General features: G+C 46.5%; 1 protein-coding gene across 1 annotated transcript; it reads left to right on the top strand.

Moving 5' to 3' along the window:
- Positions 1-6,289: 6,289 nt before the first annotated feature.
- PPDPF (pancreatic progenitor cell differentiation and proliferation factor) lies at positions 6,290-18,741 on the top strand. The gene is made up of 5 exons (XM_084645168.1): positions 6,290-6,470; positions 13,331-13,420; positions 16,653-16,730; positions 17,124-17,220; positions 18,356-18,741. The coding sequence occupies exons 2-5, from the start codon at positions 13,366-13,368 to the stop codon at positions 18,468-18,470; spliced, it is 345 nt and encodes a 114-aa protein (XP_084501294.1). The 5' UTR covers positions 6,290-6,470; positions 13,331-13,365; the 3' UTR covers positions 18,471-18,741.
- Positions 18,742-19,385: the final 644 nt, after the last annotated feature.

Raw genomic sequence — 19,385 nt, 5'->3', positions numbered from 1 at the left:
ACTCTCAGCTTGCTTTCTTCTCTTTTTTTTTTTTTTAAAGAAGAGTAAGTTTCTAGCCCTTGTGGTTGCAGGGGGACACTCAGAAAACATGGCCCAAATGCCTTTCAAAGACTCAGAAACCAGAAGGGAAACAAAAAGAATCAATATAGTGAGGGGTGTGTGTGTAAAGTCTCATGATGTTTAAGCTGCTCTCATGATTGGGAGGGGGCTGACTCATGATTTTTGAACATTTAAGTTCAGCAACAGTGAGCATCAGTGGGGTCATGCCCTTACATCCCCTTAGCCACCTATCCATCACCTTGGAGATCATGCCTGCCCCCCCGGGGGCCGGGGAGGGAACATGGAAGGGGGCCATCCCTGCACTCTCCACAGCACAGGTGGTGCAATTGTCCTTGGCCCCTTGCTCTGGGAACATGGGGAAGTGCAGATAAGATGCTCCCTGTGCACTCTTCCCCTTGTGCAATGGCACAGTGGTGACCATGGACAGTCTGGCCTCACAAGTTCACTGGACAAGTTTGGATAAATATCCTGGACTTCAGGAAAAAGCCTCTTATTTTGTTGCTGCTCTGTTTGGGCCACATTTCCTGGCACTGGCCTCCATTATTATGCGTGCAAACAGGCGCTTAGGCACCAACAGGACCCAAACTGGGAACGCACATAATCGTGTGCAGCAACTCTCTGAAGGCAATACACTGGTTACAGAGAAGGGATAACGCTGCTACCAATGAAAAGGCCCATTGCTCTTTGGCACAGATGCTTTGTACTAGTTATTTCCTGGTCTAAGCTCAGACTCTAGGGTGTACGAGCTGTTGGGAAATGTTGACTTCTTTAGTGGCCTTCCCAGCAGGTTGTGTTCGTTAGGGAGAGGGAGGTGATTTTTCCATATGCTGCAAGAGACAATGCAACATGTCTGCAGTATTTCACCAGGCTATTGCACTGTCTTCCCAAAGGAATGATGTACAGGGCTATTGTTTCCTTTCCGAATGGAGTATTTACAACAGGCTGATAAAACGACATAAGTGCATATGAAAATGCTCCAAGTTTTCCAATGCCCATGCAGAAAGGAAAGATACGTTTTGAGCATTGCCAACACCAAGCATTCAAAAATCCTAAGATTGGCTTTAAAATCATGAGATCAAAGATATACATCTGTGGTTCTTTCTGTTTGCCTCACAGTTTCTGAGCTTTTAGGATGTGCTTTGGGCATGTTCCCAAGCTTTTCTTTGCAACTGGAGGACTAGAACTTTTGTTTTGTTGTTGTTTTAATGAAAGCAGAGATTCTTACACAAGCTCATGACTCCAGGAGTTGGGGCTTTAAGAAAAGCACCAGGGGATGGATCACTTGATGATTACCTGTTCTGTTCATTCCCTCTGAAGTATCTGGGCATTGGCCACTGTTGGAAGACAGGATACTGGGCTAGATGGACCATTGGTCTGACCCAGTGTGGCCGTTCTTATGTGTTTATGTTCTGTTGCCAGACTCATGATGATATTGCAAGAGTTGGCAACATTGTTTTGTAAGGAAGAGAGATTTTTGGATGTGCTTCATGTGTGCATGGAATGTAAGGTAGGAAGGGAGTTGTTTTTGTTACAGTTCATGTATGAGTCACACAAACCCAGCATATCAAACATGACATGGTAGCCGTGTATATTCTGTTTTCCACAGTAAGCTGCAGGCAGTGTGAAATGTCATGCTGGTGCTCGTGGAGCATCACTGTAAACTCATATTGCTGTCCCTAAGGTTGAAGTAGCCGCAGTCGAGGAGATGTGGCAGGAGATTTTGACCCCACACATTGATGCAATTCTCCCTGTCATGCACCCTGGTTACGTGGCTTGTGCACTGATCAGAAATGATCTCCAGTTTCTAAATATTATGGGCCAGATTTTCCCCTGCACCTGAGCTCTGCTCATGGCACACAAGTGGAGAGAATGTTAGGGAGCTGCCTCTGGCTCTCTGATCCTGTGGACCAGTGCAGGCCCCAGTCCCAGTGTTAGTTAGAGCAGCCTATGCTGCTGCTGAAACATATGCCACAGGTGTATAGTCTATATAGGACCTTAGTCCAGTAAATGATCCATGTAGGAGACCAGATCCTTTCCCTCCTCCGATATGCCCCAATGCCAGGATGGGTTTGGCTGGTGGAGAAGCCCACTCTACCAGCTTTATGCCAGTGGGAAGTTCCCTTTGACCAAGAGATTTCTCCACTTGCTGTCTGTGGCCAGTATCCAGCCCTGTTTTTTTTTAAATCACCAGTTTAACAACAAACAACTCCCTCCCACCAATTAACATAAAGAAACAACAGTCATAGTTCTTGTAGGCACTACACAAAAAACAAAGTTTGATGCTCTTATGATCCCCTAGCTCTGAGGCAGCCAGAGCCTAATCAAAACTATTCCCCGAGTTTTCCTGCAACCTAATCATTAGAAATGCTGGTACAAACACAAGGAAGTGGAGAGTTACTCCATTCTCAAGCACCCACACAGTTCAGTGGTTGTGTGTGCCTCTTGAGATGTAACTTTCCTGTTTGGCAAATAACAAGGTGTGCCAGATAGTAAAGGTAAAACTCAGAAGAGGAAATATATCCATTTGTAGACTTCTAAGAAGTTAGGAGTAAAGGAAATGGTACACTGTATTTTGAGTGGGGGGAGGGGAAACAGATAGTGTTCCTTTATAATTCATTTAGAGCTTTATTAATGTACGCCTTCACGTCCTGGTGACTATGACAGAGATCAGAGGCCAGCTGCTCCAATCAGCTCTGCAGAGTTGGTTTATTCTGATGTGTTTGCCAAGTACATTAAGTTGCATGAAAGGCTTTATCTCCTGAATATTCACAATGCCGAGTAGGGACAAAAGCCAGCTGCCAGATTCAGCATTGCCTTTCACACCCAATATGGAATTTGGAGACGGCCTGGGTGAAAAGCACAGCGCTGAATGAAAACAGCTGCAGGAGAAGAAGAGGCTCACGGTAGATAGGAATTGGCTGGGGTTTCTCTCTGATTCCCGACTTCTGTTCTGGATTTTAAATGCCTGAGTTTCACTCCTAGTAAACAGTAAAATTCCCTTTCTCCACCCCCAACACACTCAGCCTGCATAGAAAGGCCTTGTGGTGGTGTGATGCAGCTGGGAGTGGGGAGTATTGACCTGGAAGTGTTGCGGGAGAGTTTCACAGGGATTGGGGATGCATTGGGGATGGGAAACTTCCCTTGAGGGAAGATACCTGAGCCTGTAACCTGAGCCAGGAGGGGGGTTGGGGCCAGGTGACACCTTCTGCTCCCGGAAACTGGACAAAGGCTGGAGGAGGAGCTGAGAGGAGGCTGGGTGAGACGGCTGGAGGGGGTTTCAGTTTTGGAGTTGCCTGGGGAAGAGGAGGGAGCCTCAGGGTTGGGATCTAAGCTCCCTGCCCCCCTAGAGGGACCTGACTGAGGGGTCCTGTCTGTGCCTACAAGCTCTGGTTTGGACTGTGTTCCTGTTGTCTCTAAAAGAAAAGGAGTACTTGTGGCACCTTAGAGACTAACCTTAGAGACTAAAGTCTGCTGCAGTTTCCACGGCATGCATCCGATGAAGTGAGCTGTAGCTCATGAAAGCTCATGCTCAAATAAATTGGTTAGTCTCTAAGGTGCCACAAGTACTCCTTTTCTTTTTGCGAATACAGACTAACACGGCTGTTACTCTGAAACCTGTTGTCTCTAATAAACCTTCTCTTCTACTGTCTGGCTGAGAGTCACGGTGAATTGCAGGAAGTGGGGGTGCAGGGCCCTGACTCCCCCTCAAGCTGTGACAGGTGGGAAGCTGCATGGGGTTCTCACCCCCAATCCCACTAGCCATCTATTATTGCTACTCTAGTCCCTCATCTGGAAGTGCCCACAATGACTCTCCCACTAGGGCCGTGTAATGGAGGACCCACTGGCTTTCCCATACCTCTCCCACAACCTGCCTCCGAGCCCTCTTTATCCCCCCTATTCGGAGACCTGCTCTACAGTGTGCAAGTGTGTGGTGCTCCCCTGTGTACCAGAACTGCATCCACCCACTCCCCAAGCAGCAAAACCATGGCCGTTCCACGACCTTGAGGCCTCTGCTGCATGAATTTCACCACAAGTGACTCTTTCTGAGACTGAAGTAATGTAATCCCAGGACACACTGCCTTCCACGGCATGCATCCGATGAAGTGAGCTGTAGCTCACGAAAGCTCATGCTCAAATAAATTGGTTAGTCTCTAAGGTGCCACAAGTCCTCCTTTTCTTTTTGTGAATACAGACTAACACGGCTGTTACTCTGAAACCTGCCTTTTTATAGGTACTGGCTTGACTTGTACATGTGTATATGTGATGCAGAAAAACAAAACATAACTGGCTAAAAATACATTTGCATATAAAGCTACCAAAGGATTATTTAAACAGTCATGTGTTTAGCATTTCTATATTCAAAGTCCATTACAGTATTTAACTAATCCCTCACAACATCCCTGGAAGATAGGTCAGTTTTATTATCCCTATTTAATTGATGGGTAAACTGAGGTCAGAGTAGAATTCAGGACTTTCTAATTCCTAATCCCTTGCTGATTCTGCCAGACCTCGCACGGAAAATATGAAAAAGACCCAAATTCATGTATTGTCACTGACTTCTAGGCAGATTTCAATGAGGAGTTTTGACAGGATATGTCCCCTAGAAAGTGTCCTTTAAAAATAATTAGTGTGCTGCATACCGAGAGATGACAAAGTGAAAGATTGCTTCTTTTGTTACTGATATTGCAGTTCGATCCACACAGGTGAGCCCATGAAGAGAAGAGTGCAAAATCTGGGCCTTTAAGCACAACTTGTGCTGTTTTGTTGAATTTACCCAGATGTTATTATGATGGACTGAATCTTTGTTTCAAAGGGAGTTTAAATTGCCAGAGAAAGGTCCTTTGCTTTCTTTTTGCCCAGGAACATCCTGTACTATGCTTCAGTCAGTTCTTCACTCTTGGCTCAACAACACTAAAGTGAGAAACAAATATATACCTAATCCCAGATGCTTCCTTCACTTTTGTAAGAAAGAGTTGATGGGCATTCATATCTTGCTGTCTTTCCATAACCCAAAGTCCCACCGAATGGGAATATTCTGTGAGGGCTGCAGGATCAGAGACTTGAAATAAGCAATTGCTTTGCTGTGTTGATTTACGTCATAGTATGGAATTGCATTTATGCTTTACTGTATATGGACTCGAACCTGCAAATGCTGAAGAACATTCATAACTTAACTACGTGAGTAGTCCCACTTACAGCTATGGAACTAGTCACCTGAGTAAAGTTATGTAGTGGCTTGAGTGCATATAACATAAGTGTGGACTAGTGGATAGGGAACCAGACTGGTAGCCCTGTTCAGGTCTTGGGTCACCATCAGCCATAGCCTTCCTGTGTAACCTCAGGCCTGTCACTCAGTTCCACATCTGTACAACAGAGATGATAGCCTCCTACCTCAAAGGGATGTTGTGGGAATAAAATCCATTAATGATTCTGAGGTCCTCAGATACTATGGTGATAAGGGGTCATATAGGAGATTACATTAACCAAAGCATTTGTAGGATTGAGGCATATGCTCCCAATCCTGCAGGGAGATCTGGGCAGGTGAACCCCTAAACTCATTGCAAGGACCTCAATTTCCCCTTTCTAATCCTTACATTTTGTATTAATTTATTTACATGGATGAGTGTAAAAGCCAGAACAAAACAAAATATTACATTTCTAATTACATTAATAAACTGAAAAGAACAGGAGTACTTGTGGGACCTTAGAGAGAAACAAATTTGTTCAGACTAACAGCTGCTACTCTGAAACCTACCATTAATAAGCCAGATTCATCCCTGGGTGTAACACCCTTCACTTAAGCAGAGTTGCATCCAGGGTGATTTCCCCCTATTAATTTAATCATTATTATAATTGACTCCCGGGGTAGGGGCATGGCTGTCTCCAAAATGTTGCCTGTTATTTTTCCAACAGGAGGCAGGTTTTGATCCGCAAGGTGACCCCCTCCGAATCATTTCACTCCCTTTTCCTGCTTGCTCCAGCAGTGTGAACGCGGGATTTGCAATGTGCACAAGGCACCGAACAACACCGAGAGTTTGTGCAATAGACCGTGGGGCCGACAACACGTCCCAGCAGCCTCTAAACCCAGAGGGCCCTTACCCTCAAGTTAGGGGGTGGAAACCTCCTGGCTCCCTCCCTCCCTCCCTCCCTTCTGCCCTCCCATTGGGGGCGTTCCCAGCGCGTACACAAGCGGTGACGAGCCCCGGGCTCCGGGCTATATAAACCCTTGCTGCGGCCACGCTGCCTCTGAAATCCCTGAGACCCTGGCCGTGTTTTGTGGACGTGGAGTGCACTCCCAGTATCTCCTTTGCAAATGGGTTCTGTAGCCTAGCGTTTACTCCCCTGAGCCTCGCCACCTGTGATCGCAAGCCGTGAGGGCGCTGCTGGGAGCAGCGCTGAAAAGAAACAAGGTAAAACAACAGCATCTCTCTCCCCCCCCCCCAAAAAAAACCCACACCAGTAGGGCTGGGGCTTCCGAGAGTAGCTGCGCGAAGGGAAAACTTTGAGCAAGTGGTCGGTGGGGTGAACTAGGGACGCCTCCAAGAGGGGTGGCGGGTGACTGTAGATCAAGCGATCTGTGCGACTGCCGCTTTGTTAAACCGAGTATTGTGTTGATGTGGGGAAGGGCTGACTGCTGTGTTTTCTCCGCTTCCAGACACCCTGCCAAGCCTTGCTGGCCCCCGATCTCCCTTTTTAAAGACTCTAAGTGCGCTCCCCTCATTTGGAGGGATTTCTGCCCCCCCCCCGCCCCGGTCCCTTTTGCTCTGCGTTGTAACGAAAGACGCCATCTCCCTCGGTGAAACTGTCCCAGGATTGACAGGGCCTTTCCAGCTCACCCCCTTACAGACCGTCTAGGTGCGGGGCAAGGGGCTGTGGGTGAAGATTTTACGCTAAAGGGGGGGGAGGGTTTCCCCGAGACTCCCCGAAACAGGAGCGAAGTGGGCTTCCGGTGGCTTTGTCTGTTGCATTGTAAGTGACAAGGGTGGAGTTTACTTGTTACTAGTATCTGGGTCGGGGCCCGTGTCCCGACGTTCCGGGGCCCGTGTCCCGACGTTCCATGGCTCACCTGGGCTGGCACCAGTCGGTCAGAACTGCGGGCACCCTAGGGAGAATTGCCCTGAGTTCGTTCAGGATGTTGGCAACTGTTTCCTTTCCGGAGAGGACGCTTAAACACCCCACCCCCCAAGTGCAGGGTCTGCTGATCTGTCTTTGTCTTCTGGTTTCCCTCGCACACGACTAGGGAATCTTTCAACCCAAACCAGTTGCTGTGCAGCCTCCGGACACCGCTTTGCTCTGGTGGTGTTACCGCAGCTCCCCTTGGCAGACCGTAGAGCTGAGAGGGGGCATTGCTCCCCTGCTCGGTGCATGGCTTTGTTATCCTGGATTGTGTGGCCCCAAGCACATGCTTGCTTTGCTGGTGCCTAGAGTCGGTCCTGATCCTAGGATATGAGACTGAACATCCGGACACCCCTCCACCCCCCCAAATCCTTGACATGCTTTTCCCCTCTACCGCTCCCTCCCCTCCCCCCCAACAAGACTTGAGACGTGCTGAGCAAGCTGGTGGAATCAAGATCATGCCTGTAGCAAAGTACAGGACTAGAAGCGAGGCTAGGGGGATGGGATGGGGCTCTCTGTGGGTTGCTGCGAGCCAGTTCAGTCTGGTTTTTTCAGCTTGTGTGTTCTCGCGGAGTTCCCCACCCTCAGCTGCAGGCAAGTAAAGAATTCTCTAAAAGGGAGAGGAGAGACAAAAGACATGGCCACTTCCTCCCGCCCTGTAAATCAAGCAACATGTTTTAATGATTTTCCTTCAGTTTACATAATCCTAGTCTCTGACTCCCTTCCCCCCACAACCCACACAGCTTTCTAAAAATGTTAGACACCCCACATGTGTAGTAGAGGCGCTTATGCCAGTTATTATGCAGCTATTACCCTTTCCATCAAACCAGAGGAATTTCAGTCATTCTTGATCACAGAATGAAAGTGAATTCTGATGAGGCACTTACTGTCCATAGCCTGGTGCACTGGCTACACCAGAGAAAATCAATCCCATCTGTCTGCAGAATTGCTTTCATGCAGCAACATGCCTGAATGCTGATAACTTTATTAAGTGTGTTTTTATAAGCTTGCAATAGAGATTCTTTATTGGTTCACGTACCATCTTCTTAAATTATTGTGAAATAAACTGATAGAAAATATCAAGCTGATGTAGCGCCCACAGTTTGGGAAGCACTGTTTTGAGTGGAGTGACTAAAAGCAGAAACTACCTTTTCAAACACTAGAGATTAAGGACAAGTTCTAAGCACATGTGCTCCTGCCACAGAAATGCCTATATGAGAAATAAATCTGTCAGTATGTTACTCTGCCTATCAGAGGCTTGAGTGTGGCTTTACACTATTTTGGTTTGTCCTTGTCTGCTAAATTCTTAGTTTTTTTCTCTCTCAATAAACTCTGACCTGAAGACCCTGCACCTTCATCATATTATGGGTGCTGCTTAAAATGTGGGACATGAAGTGACCTGCATCTGGCTGAAATTAGGATGTGATTTGTTTTTAATGGAGTCTATTAAAAGCAGAATAGGAAATAATATAAACTTTAACCTCCAATTTGAGGCAGCACCCTTCATTGGCAGTTGAGGTTCTGGTTGGTTCTTTCATACTGGTCATGTTCGTACATCTGGTTTTGCTTTTTTCAAAATTGAGATTGGCATAAATCTGCCTTTTCACATGTGGTGAGTAAATGGTGAAGAATGTGAAAAGCCATTTGCCCATACACCTGTAGTGATCAGGTGAGTTGTTTGCTACACAAATGAGCTCTCTTCTCATCCCCTTTCAGCATCCTAAGATGCTGAGAGAGAGCACGAACATGGGTCTTCCAAATCCCAGGCTAAATTACCTGTTCTGCCACAGGTCTCCTAGGTGACCCTGGGCAAGTCACTTAATCTGTGCTTCCGTTCCCCATCTGTATATAGGGGATAACACTTCCTTTTTCACAGAGATGATGTGAGGACAAACACACTGAAGGCCATGAGGTGTTTAGATACTATGGTAAGGTGAGGGACGTGGAAATACAAAGATATGTATTTAGTAGCAAGATGGAGCATGACCAGTTTTATATAATACACAGCTACCATTTCAGTAATCTCTTGCTTTAGTAGCTGAAGGTCAAAATTAAGCCCTGCCCCTCAATTCATTCTTCCCTCCATTGAAAGGTGGTGGATTATAGAGACTCTGATTGGTTGGGAATAGTTGGTCCTTGTCAGTGGTCCTGTTTGTTAGGACATGAGGTCTCTCCCAAGGCTCCCTGCTTCTGTAGCTCTATTGCCATGAAGAGTACTAAATTCCTCAGAGCTGTTACTAGGCCAGACCAGCTTACTAGTTCATAACCTGTCCCTCATGTCTGCTCCTCTTCTGTATTCTACATGCTCACTTCAACATTAGATAACTATTCACACTGTAAAAAACAAATGAGGAGTACTAGTGGCACCTTAGAGACTAACAAATTTATTTGGGCATAAGCTTTCGTGGGCTAAAACCCACTTCATCAGATGCATGGAGTGGAAAATAGAGTGGGAAGATATATGTAACAGTACATGAGAAGATGGGAGTTGCCTTACCAAGTTGGGGGGGGGGGTGTCCAAGACAATTCAATTAAAGTGGGCTATTATCAACAGGACGAAAAATCACTTTAGTGGTAATCAGGGTGGCTCATTTCAAACAGTTCATAAGAAGGTGTGAGTAACAGTAGGGGAAAATTAGTTCTTGTAGTGACTCATCCACTCCCAGTCTTTATTCAGGCCTAATCTGATGGTGTCTAGTTTGCAGAACTGGAATTTAATTTGCAGTTTCTCATTGGAGTCTGTTCTGAAGATTTTTTTTTTTTTGTTGAAGCATTGCCACTTTTAAGTCTGATTGTCCAGGGAGGTTGAGGTGTTCACCAACTTGTTTTTGAATGTTCTAATTCTTGACATCTGATATGTGTCCATTTATTCTTTTGCATAAAGACTGTCTGGTTTGGCCAATGTACATGGCAGAGGGGCATTGCTGGCACAGGATGGCATATATCACATCGGTTGATGTGCAAGTGAACGAGTCCCTGATGGTGTAGCTGATGTCCCTTGAATAGATATGCAGACAGAGCTGGCAACGGGGTTTGTTGTAAGGGATAGGTTCCTGGGTTAGTGTTTTTGTTGTGTGGTGTGTGGTTGCTGGTGAGTATTTGCTTCAGGTTGGGGGGCTGTCTGTAAACTAGGACTGGCCTGTCTCCCCAGATTAGTGAGTGAGGGATTGTCCTTCAGGATAGTTTGTAGATCCTTGATGTTTTTGTTTTTGCTGATAAAGACTAACAGGGCTAACACTCTGAAACCTATTTGCACTGTGCTTCCCCAGTAATTTGTTAAACCGAAAAGTGAACAGACAGTGTGTTGGCCAAAGGAAGGAGTGTCTTGTACTCTGCCTGGAAGACTAACGAACTCTACCTCTGGCTTGCCTGAACAGTGAGGGCTTCCACAGTGGGGGATCATCTGGGAACATTTTGCCTCCAGGTCTCCATGTCTGGGGACTGCATCTTAGCAGCCATGACGCCGCAAATAGGAAGCGGTAGTTCCTTAGGTAGCCAGATTGAAAAACTCCTTGACTTTTGCCTGGAAACAGACAGATGCTACATTAGTGTGTGAGGAAGAGGTGTAATGTGACTGTGTAGAAACGCTCCATTAAGCCAGTGGGCTGTGGCTTACAAGTGACACTGTTGCGGTAGCCTGGTTTGCCAGATGTGTCCCTTCCAAAGTGCACATCTGGAAGGAAAGGCTGCCACACCCTAGCTAACTTTGGATGGCAGCTTTGTCTTTTCTAAGTAGCACTCATCAGCACGTACAGGATGTTTTGATAACTACCCAATGCTCTTTGAGGGCCATGGTCTGCCTTCGGCTCTAACTTTCTACCACTCTCTAGAGCTGGCTGGAGCTTTGATCAAAAAACTTCTTTTCCCCAGCCAGCTGTACTTTACTCTCAGGTCAGCAGAAGTCTGATGTCGGCAGTGCGGACATTGTGTCCAGAGTATATGCCTGTAGTCCAGCTACATTAATACTTTCACACCCTGTTTTTCACGGCTAATGGTGAATAGTAGCCTATATTAAGAGGGGCTGCTTATAATTAGCTGACTGTTCTGTTTACAGGAAGGAGTAAACTGTCCCTTTGGAGATGGTGCAGAGAACTCTGAGTGATTGAAGTAAATGGGCATGTTTGTTTCCTTCATTATTTCTGCTTATGATATCCTGGCTGCGTGTGTCGGATGAGGAAGAGCAGTGGAAACTGAGCACCATAAAATTAATTTTTTTAATAAAGTAGCCCCTCCAGGTTACAACAGGGAGTGGAAGCCCCACTATGCTGGATGCTGCACGTGTCCCTGCCTCAGAGCTTGCAATGTAAATAAATGGGATAAAGGAAATACTGTCCCCGTTTTACAGATGAGAAATTGAGGCACAGTGACTCACCTGAGGTTACCCAGAAGTCTGTGGTAGAGCTAGAAACTGAACCAAGATCCCATGAGTCCGGTCCCAATGCTTTATCTCTGTACCATTGTGTGGGGTGTACTGATTTGGAAGGATGGGAGTGATTTCAAGTGAGCCATTTTTCCTGCGTTTATTTCTGTAAGTGTTTGTAAACACATCTACTTGGCTGAGGAGACGGACATACACCATACTGCCATCTGTTCTGTATGAAATTTGTCTGGGTGGTGACCGCTCTGGAGATGCGACTGTAGCTTGCTTTCACAGCTTGTCCAAACATTAAATGTATTGTAGCATTTTTCAAAAACATGATTATTGGAAAGTCCTATCTACTAATTTGTAGGGGAGAGAACTATCAACAAGTAATTTATCCATGAGCTTTGTCCTTCTGTTAAAGGACATCTTGTGTAGGGTAATTTCTTCACATGTTAGAAGTTAAACAATGAGCTGATCTGCAGATGTCCACTGTTAGAGCAGTGATGTCTGACTGTGATTTGCTATGAGTCACATAGTGTCTAGTTGAATGAGTGCACAAGCATTTCTGCTACTAATATACAAAGGATAGGGATGAAAACAAAACAGATCATGACACCATTGTTGTGTTCCTCAACCTCCCTCTTGTGTCATTCACACATACTTCATTAGCTCTTCAGGGCAAGGGGCCAGGACTTTGTGTGTGTGATCACCCCTAGTTCCAGCCCCTGTGTTCACAGTCATGGTAATATGTACTAGCAAGGATGGTCTCATTTTGAATGGAAAAGTTGTGCTCATGGTGGTTCCTCCTGTGACTCATTGAAGAGCTTCTGTTTAAGACTATACTTTAGTAGCTAAAAGTATTAGTCCACGGTGATATGGGCTATAGGTATGTACTGCATACAGAGGAAAACAATTACCCTTAATACAATCTGAAGACCCAAGAAAGCAGAACATCAACAGTGAATTCTAACTAGCACACTGTCAGAAATGTTGCAAGATAAACTTACTCAAATCCTGCATGTACATTAGGAATTTAAGTGACAGTTGAGATCCTGAATCTATTGCAGTAATCAAGGAACAGCCTGAATGATCTTAGACTAACCAATTTATTTGAGCTGTAGCTCACGAAAGCTTATGTTCAAATAAATTGGTTGGTCTTTAAGGTGCCACAAGTACTCCTTTTCCTTTTGCAAATACAGACTAACACGGCTGTTACTCTGAAACCAGCCTGAATGATGTCTCATGTAGCATGCGGGTTTATTTTTTCTTATTTCCTCCTTGTTTGCATGTTGGGTTATCCCATGGTTTAGGCTTCTTGAGGATGGTAATAGAAGGTACTTTGAGTCTTGTGTCACATTTGTTTGCTCTCTGCAGGTATGCGCAGTTGCCAGCTTTCACATGGTAAATAAACACCCTGACTTTCACAATAAGCCAAAAATCAAGCTAATCCCATTTCAAAACAAAGCCAAACCAAGCCACTCCTTATGAACCCCAACACTGTGACTAGATCTCCCCCCTCGCCCTCCCCTCCAGTGTGCAGTCTGGGACAGTGGTGGGCCTGCTGTGCAGCCCTGACTCTCTTCCTGCCTTGCCCCTGCTGGCTGGGAGCCAATCAAAAATAAATAAATGAAGCAATAAGCTAAGCCAAAAACTAGCCAACAAGCAACTCACAAGCCAATTAAGCCAAAAACAAGCCCAATTTCCGCACTTTTTTTTGTGTGGGTTTGGCATGTCTGGTATGTGGTCATGGACACTCCCCATATTCTGAAGGCTCACTCCTTTGTCTTGCAGGGTTGATATCTGTACAAGAACTAAGATCAAGTAACATGGCAGCAATCCCATCAAGCGGCTCACTTGTGGCAACCCATGACTACTACAGAAGTAAGAACTGCTACGCTGTCCTTTAATGGGTGCAAAATGGAGTGCTCACAAACCGGACTGCAGACACTCGTGTTGGTGGGTGGGGAATAGAGCGATCTAGTTCAAACCTTTTTCTGTGGAGTGGGTCTTGCGAAGATAAGTTGCTGAACTCTCCTCTTATCTTGGTTGAAGTTTGTAATGCCCATGTAGAACTGCTCAAAAACAGTCAAGTTTGCTTTCCAACCACAGTGTATTTATAGGCTCCTTGGAAATGCAAGTTAAAGAGGACCCTAAAGGAGTTGGGTGCTCATCCCTCACTGAATTTCAATGGGATTTGAGCATCTGAACTCCCTGAAATGCCAGCTTGAACTGTGCTTCAGATAAAATCTCCTATTCTTGCTTACTGTATGCCTATGCTAAAGCCATCGGCTTCTGCATCCTTTCTCAATACATAGCAAATGTACCATTTCTCTCGATTGTTCCTTTCAAAGAATCACCAACAGAACTCCTTATAGGACCCGAAGTGTGGATTAATTTAGAAGTAGCCACCAGTGGCTACGTCATGGCATTCCTGAAATAAACATGAACCATCCAGGCGCTAAACAAAGACACCTTTTTGTTCATGCAAAAAAAATGCCTGACACTGCAGCATTTTTGTTGAAAAGAGGCTAAGAGCCAAGAATGGGGGTGAGTCTTATTTACTCAGCAGGGAGATAACAAGCCACACTCCCTTAACTGTGCCAGCATCCTCTGTACTCAACCATATGACCTACCATACAAACAAAGGAACAATAAGTTCTCAATGCGTGGTTTAAGGGCTATTTTCCTCTTCTTGAAAGTGGCTGCCTCTAGAGTTACCTTAAAGCTCCTGGGAGCAGTAGGGTGGGGGGTGACTAGCTAAACGCTGTGTAAAGTAAGCACTTCTGCAAAAGACAAAGTAAATAGAAAAGTACAGCCTGCCCACATGAGCCTATAGTACAGGGCCAGATCCTCAGGTGGTCTGAGCTACCATAGCTCCACTGCCCATAAAGCTTTACCAAACAGCACCAGCTGAGGATTAAGAACATGAGACCAGCCATGCTGGGTCAGACCAAAGGTCCGTCTAGCCCAGTATCCTGTCGTCCAACGTGGCCAGTGCCAGGTGCTCCAGAATGAACAGGTAATCATCAAATGATCCATTCCCAGCTTCTGGCAAACAGAGGCTAGGGACACCATCCCTGCCCATCCTGGCCTAAGTTCCCTGTAAGCCACATGGCCATGCAGCAGCCTAGGCGCTTAGGGAACCCAACCGGGGACCTGCTGGGGGAGGGGCACCCCTTCCCCCAGCCCCAACTCACCCTGCAGCCTGGCCCCAGCCCCAGCCAGATCAGGGCCGGGGCAGCATGGCTAGAGCGGCCTGGACCCAGGTGTGGCCAGGGCCAGCCCAAGGTGCAGGCCTGCTGTGCTGGGGCTGGGGGAGGGGCACCTATCCAGCAGCCCCAGCCCCAGAGCTCCTGCAGCAGGGACAGGTGCCTCTTCTCCCCACCCCCACCCAGGTGCTGCTGTGGGGAGATAGCGCTGGGGGAGTCCTCTCTCTCCCCACAGTAGCCCTGGACCCTCCTGCACTCCAAACCCCTCTGCCCCAGCCCTGAGCCCCCTCTCACAAGAGCCCCACCCCCACCACATGCATTTTGTTATGTGCACCAATATGAAGGTGATGTATGACACATCACCTCCATATTGGTGCACATAACAAAATTCATTCCGCACATGGGTGGTAAAAATGAGAGGGAACACTGATCCTGGAGAATAGGTCCATCAATGGCTATTAGCCATGAATTTATCTGGTTCTCATTTGAACCCTAGTGTAGTCTTGGCCTTCACAACATCCTCCGGCAAGGAGTTCCACAGGTTGACTCTGCATTGTGCAAAAAAACCTTCCTTTTTTTGTTTAAACCTACTGCCTATCAACTTCATTTGGTGGCCTCTAGTTCTTGTGTTATGAGGGAGTAGATAACACTTCCTTATTTACTTTCTCGACACCAGTCACAATTGTATAGACCTCTATCATATCCCCCCTTAGTTGTATCTTTTCCAAGCTAAAAAATCCCAGTCTTAATCATTTCTCCTCAGATGGAAGCCATTCCATTCCCCCTAATCATTTTTTCTTGTCCTTTCCTGAAACTTTTCCAATTCCAGTGTACCTTGTGGTCTTCTCCCCACACTCCTGTTAGAGATGCAGGATGGAGAAGGGGAAATTGTCTCATAAAGCACCCTCTATGTTCAGATCGTTGTTGCTCTCCAGCAAGCTCCTTTTGGCCAAGTGGCAACTGCTGTGACTTACCGTATGTCAGGCAAGTTCCTCCCATGCAGAAATGTCTAGGCTATGGCAGCTGTAGTGCCATAGGGTAGATGCTTCCCGCATTGGTTGACAGGAAAAACCCTTCCATGTAGGTAATGCCTCTCCGGGGCAGTAGCTCAGGTGATGGAAGAATCCATCCATTGACCTAGCTGTGTCTGTACTGGGGATTAGGTTGACCTAACCACGGTGCTCAGGGGGCAACATTTCTCACAGCTCTGAGCAAACTTAGCTGGGTTGACCTAAATTTTAGGCATAGACCAGGCCTCTGTCTCACCCACACTAGAAGAGGAGACTCCCAATGTGCATCAAACCAAAACCTTCCCCCACCCTCCATGACCAAGAATCCTACACAAGGATTACTGCAGTCTTGCAAGAAAGTGAGCATGGTTTAAGCTCGGTTACTTGTCTCCACTTGCCGAGTGAGAGTTACAAACCATTTGGAAAATTTGTTATGGAAGATTATGTCCACGTAGCACCACCTTTGTTCCAACCTGTGGCATTAACCTGCTGCTGCTTGTAATTACCTAGTTTGCTGAGAAACCTGTTTGAGGTTATTCTTTGTCCTTTGGGTGTGAGAGAATCTATTCTTAAAACACCATGCCAGGAAATCTCGTAAAGGAGCACTTAAAAATATCTCCAAATGTGTGATGGCAGATTAACATGTCCTTCAGACATGCTTTTACTGTCTAGGGTGGATGCCATTAAAAGACTGGCGCATACCAGCTGATCCTCAGAACAGGAAATTAGCTGGTATGGAAACTGGTACCTGCGCCTAAGAAGCAGTAATGTGGCAGATACTTCATCGTTAATGGCAAACCATGTACTAACTGCAGCGGGGATGTTCATTACAGCAGGAGATCTGATGTTGGCAGAGGGGAGTGTTGGCCTGACGGGATGCAATCTCGTTCGCAGGGCGTCTGGGTTCCTCTTCCAGCAGCAGCTCCTGTGGAAGTGCTGAATACTCTGGGGAGGTTATTCCTCACCATCCGGGTAAGCCCCTCTCCTACAGCCTGGACTCTCTCTGCCCCAGCCCCCTGCGGAGGGGGCCTCTTGCGCTCAAAACACGCGGTTTTAATACAAAACTAGCTACCTTCTCCATAGCTCTTCAGAGCATCAGTGTAGCTTCAAAAACGTTCTGCGTGCTCACGAAGTACATTATCCATGGGTTATAATGGCCGAAAAATCCCTATAGAGCCTCTGCATAGAAGAGAACTGAAGTTGTAGTAGCTGGCTTCTACTCCCTCGTGAGGCACCACTGCAGAGTGCCAGCTTCTTAATTTGCCCTCTTGCTTGCATGTGTAGCAAGACCACCATGGTAATCAGGGAAGTACCTATTTCTGCTGTACCTAGCTGTCCTATTTCATAAGTATGTTTGCTTTTCAGGTCTTCCTAAGTCTGACCCCGGTCACTGGTGGGCTAGCTTCTTCTTTGGAAAGCCAACCCATCCTGTCATGACAACTGTGTCGGAATCCCCAGAGAAGTAAGTGGTCATTCGTTTTCGCTCACTCGGAATATGGTAATGGAGATAAACTAAGAAGCTTGAAGGGTGGCTTGGAATATTGGAATGGCGAGGACAAGGGAGGACTGTTGTGGAGGAATGCAAACTGTAACGTCTTATAATTCTGCTTCGTTGCATTCTGCACTGCATATCTAGAATACTTTCCAGTTAGTCTCTCCTGCAGTGCTTTGAATCTTCACGATCCAGCCTGCAGCAAAGAGCTAACAGCAGCAAAAGGAATCCCTGTAGCTGAGGAACGGTAGCACTGTCGCCCATTATTATGAGGAGATACTAGACCTAAAAACTCTGAGGCCCATATCCTCCTCAGGTGCCTAACTTCCATGGTGATCTGGGCCTGTCTCTTCAGATGTTGTGGAAGGTGGAACATCTGTTTAACTGGGTGGAGCAGGGGAAGCTAATGGCTTGTTTGAACTAAACTGGCTTTGTGTGTAAAAGCCATCATGAACCCAATGACAAGGTGAGTGAGGGACCAACGGCTGTTGGTGAGAGAGACAAGCTAGTTTCTCAGCTACAATAACACTGCATGTCCCGAATAAAGTCCTTCTCTGTCTGCTGAATTCTACTACAAGTTGCAGAGGAGGAAAAGATTTATTTTTCCTTTGTAGCCATTGAAAATTGGTACAATAAAAGGGCCCTCAAGGAAAGTGTCCTTGCAGCGGCAGTAGAAACAGCAGGTGCAGATGTGGATTAACTCGTTTGTGCGCACACATGGTTGCATGTGGCCCTGTGGATCTAGCAAGTCAAGGGAGCAGGGGAATAGCTCCAGCTCCCTTAGCCAATAAACAATGGAGCTGTTGCTACCAATAAGACCCTGTTGTCAGCTAGCACAGCTCTTTGTTGCAGATGGTGCTCACTGTAGTCAGGAAGTGCTGCCCAATCTGGAGCAGTGATGGCTGAGTTTGGGTGCTTCAACCATCTCTCTGGACTCCAAGAATCTCACTAGAAGTCTGTCCTGGAATCACTGCAGTAGGAACGTACGAGGAGCTCTAATGAGAGCAGGGAGCTGCAATTCACCAGCCTTGTATCCGAGGCAGCTGTGTCAAAGATGGTTTGTTTCTCTCGTTTTCCCTCACCCTGTGTCTCTCTTGTCTTCCAGTTCAGGAACTTTCCAGGTGGCCAACGGCGTGATCACTTGTGGCCTGGCTCAGGAAGTAATGAGGAAGCGCCACGCCAGTGAGCCCAGCAAACAAAGCGCTGGGCCATCTGCGTGAACAGGCTGGCACATCTTCCTGCTGCCTGCCTGGTTGCTGCTTCTGATCCAAATGCTAGGAGTCAGAGCCCATTTTCCACTCCCCCTCCCCATAGAGTAGACAGGCTGCGTTAAGTATTTAGATGTAGGTTTTTAAAAAACAAAAAAAAACCCAAACTCTACACTGCCTTAGTACTGTTTCATTAACTTGACTGCATTCTTTCCATACAGCCTTGGTAACGCTTTTTGTTTACTTGTTCAATGAAACTAATAAACTTAAGCAGCCTTTTAAATGCTGTGTGGCTTTAATGTTTTTTCTTTCCAGTATGAGCTCTGCCCTTTGCTGGGTGCTACTGCTCTGGCCTAGAGGGGCTGCTGCTATCATCATGCCTGGGAGTGTTTCACACATCAGACAGGGACCTGAACATGGGGACAAATCTCCTGGCTTCATACTAAATGGAATTTCACCTTAGCTCAGTTTCCCTTAAATCTTGGTGATAAGGAGGGGAATTCTCTCATAACTATGGCTACTTACAGATAGACAGCGTGCTTGACAAACTGCAGCCCTTAAGCAACCCCCTGAAAGTGCAGTCTCTTCCCTGGAATTGTGAACATGCTCAATTAAGGCTTTGAAACCCCTTCACTGTTTCTCATCAGAACGGGCAGGTAGCTCTGCAGCCTTCCTTAGTGGCCAGTCATGTCACTGGGTTGTCCTTTTTCCAGATGGTAGCCATCCCTCCAGGTGTACCTGGCATAGAACATCACTTGCTTTGCACAAGGCATAGGTAGGTGAAGATGAAGGCCCTGCCATCTGAGCAGGGGGTAGCATGATGTACTCCAGTCACTTCTCAAGCTCACTTAATTGTATTGAGGGAATGTGAAGCTTTTTCTTCCTATTCAGTCATGATGAGGCAAAGAACAGAATAATTTCCTGATC

This window comes from Lepidochelys olivacea (genome assembly GCF_965140295.1).
Source record: "Lepidochelys olivacea isolate rLepOli2 genome assembly, chromosome: 13".
NCBI classification, from domain to species: domain Eukaryota; kingdom Metazoa; phylum Chordata; order Testudines; family Cheloniidae; genus Lepidochelys; species Lepidochelys olivacea.
Note: the sequence above shows the minus strand (reverse complement) of the source record. Positions and strands in the feature narration are given on the sequence as shown.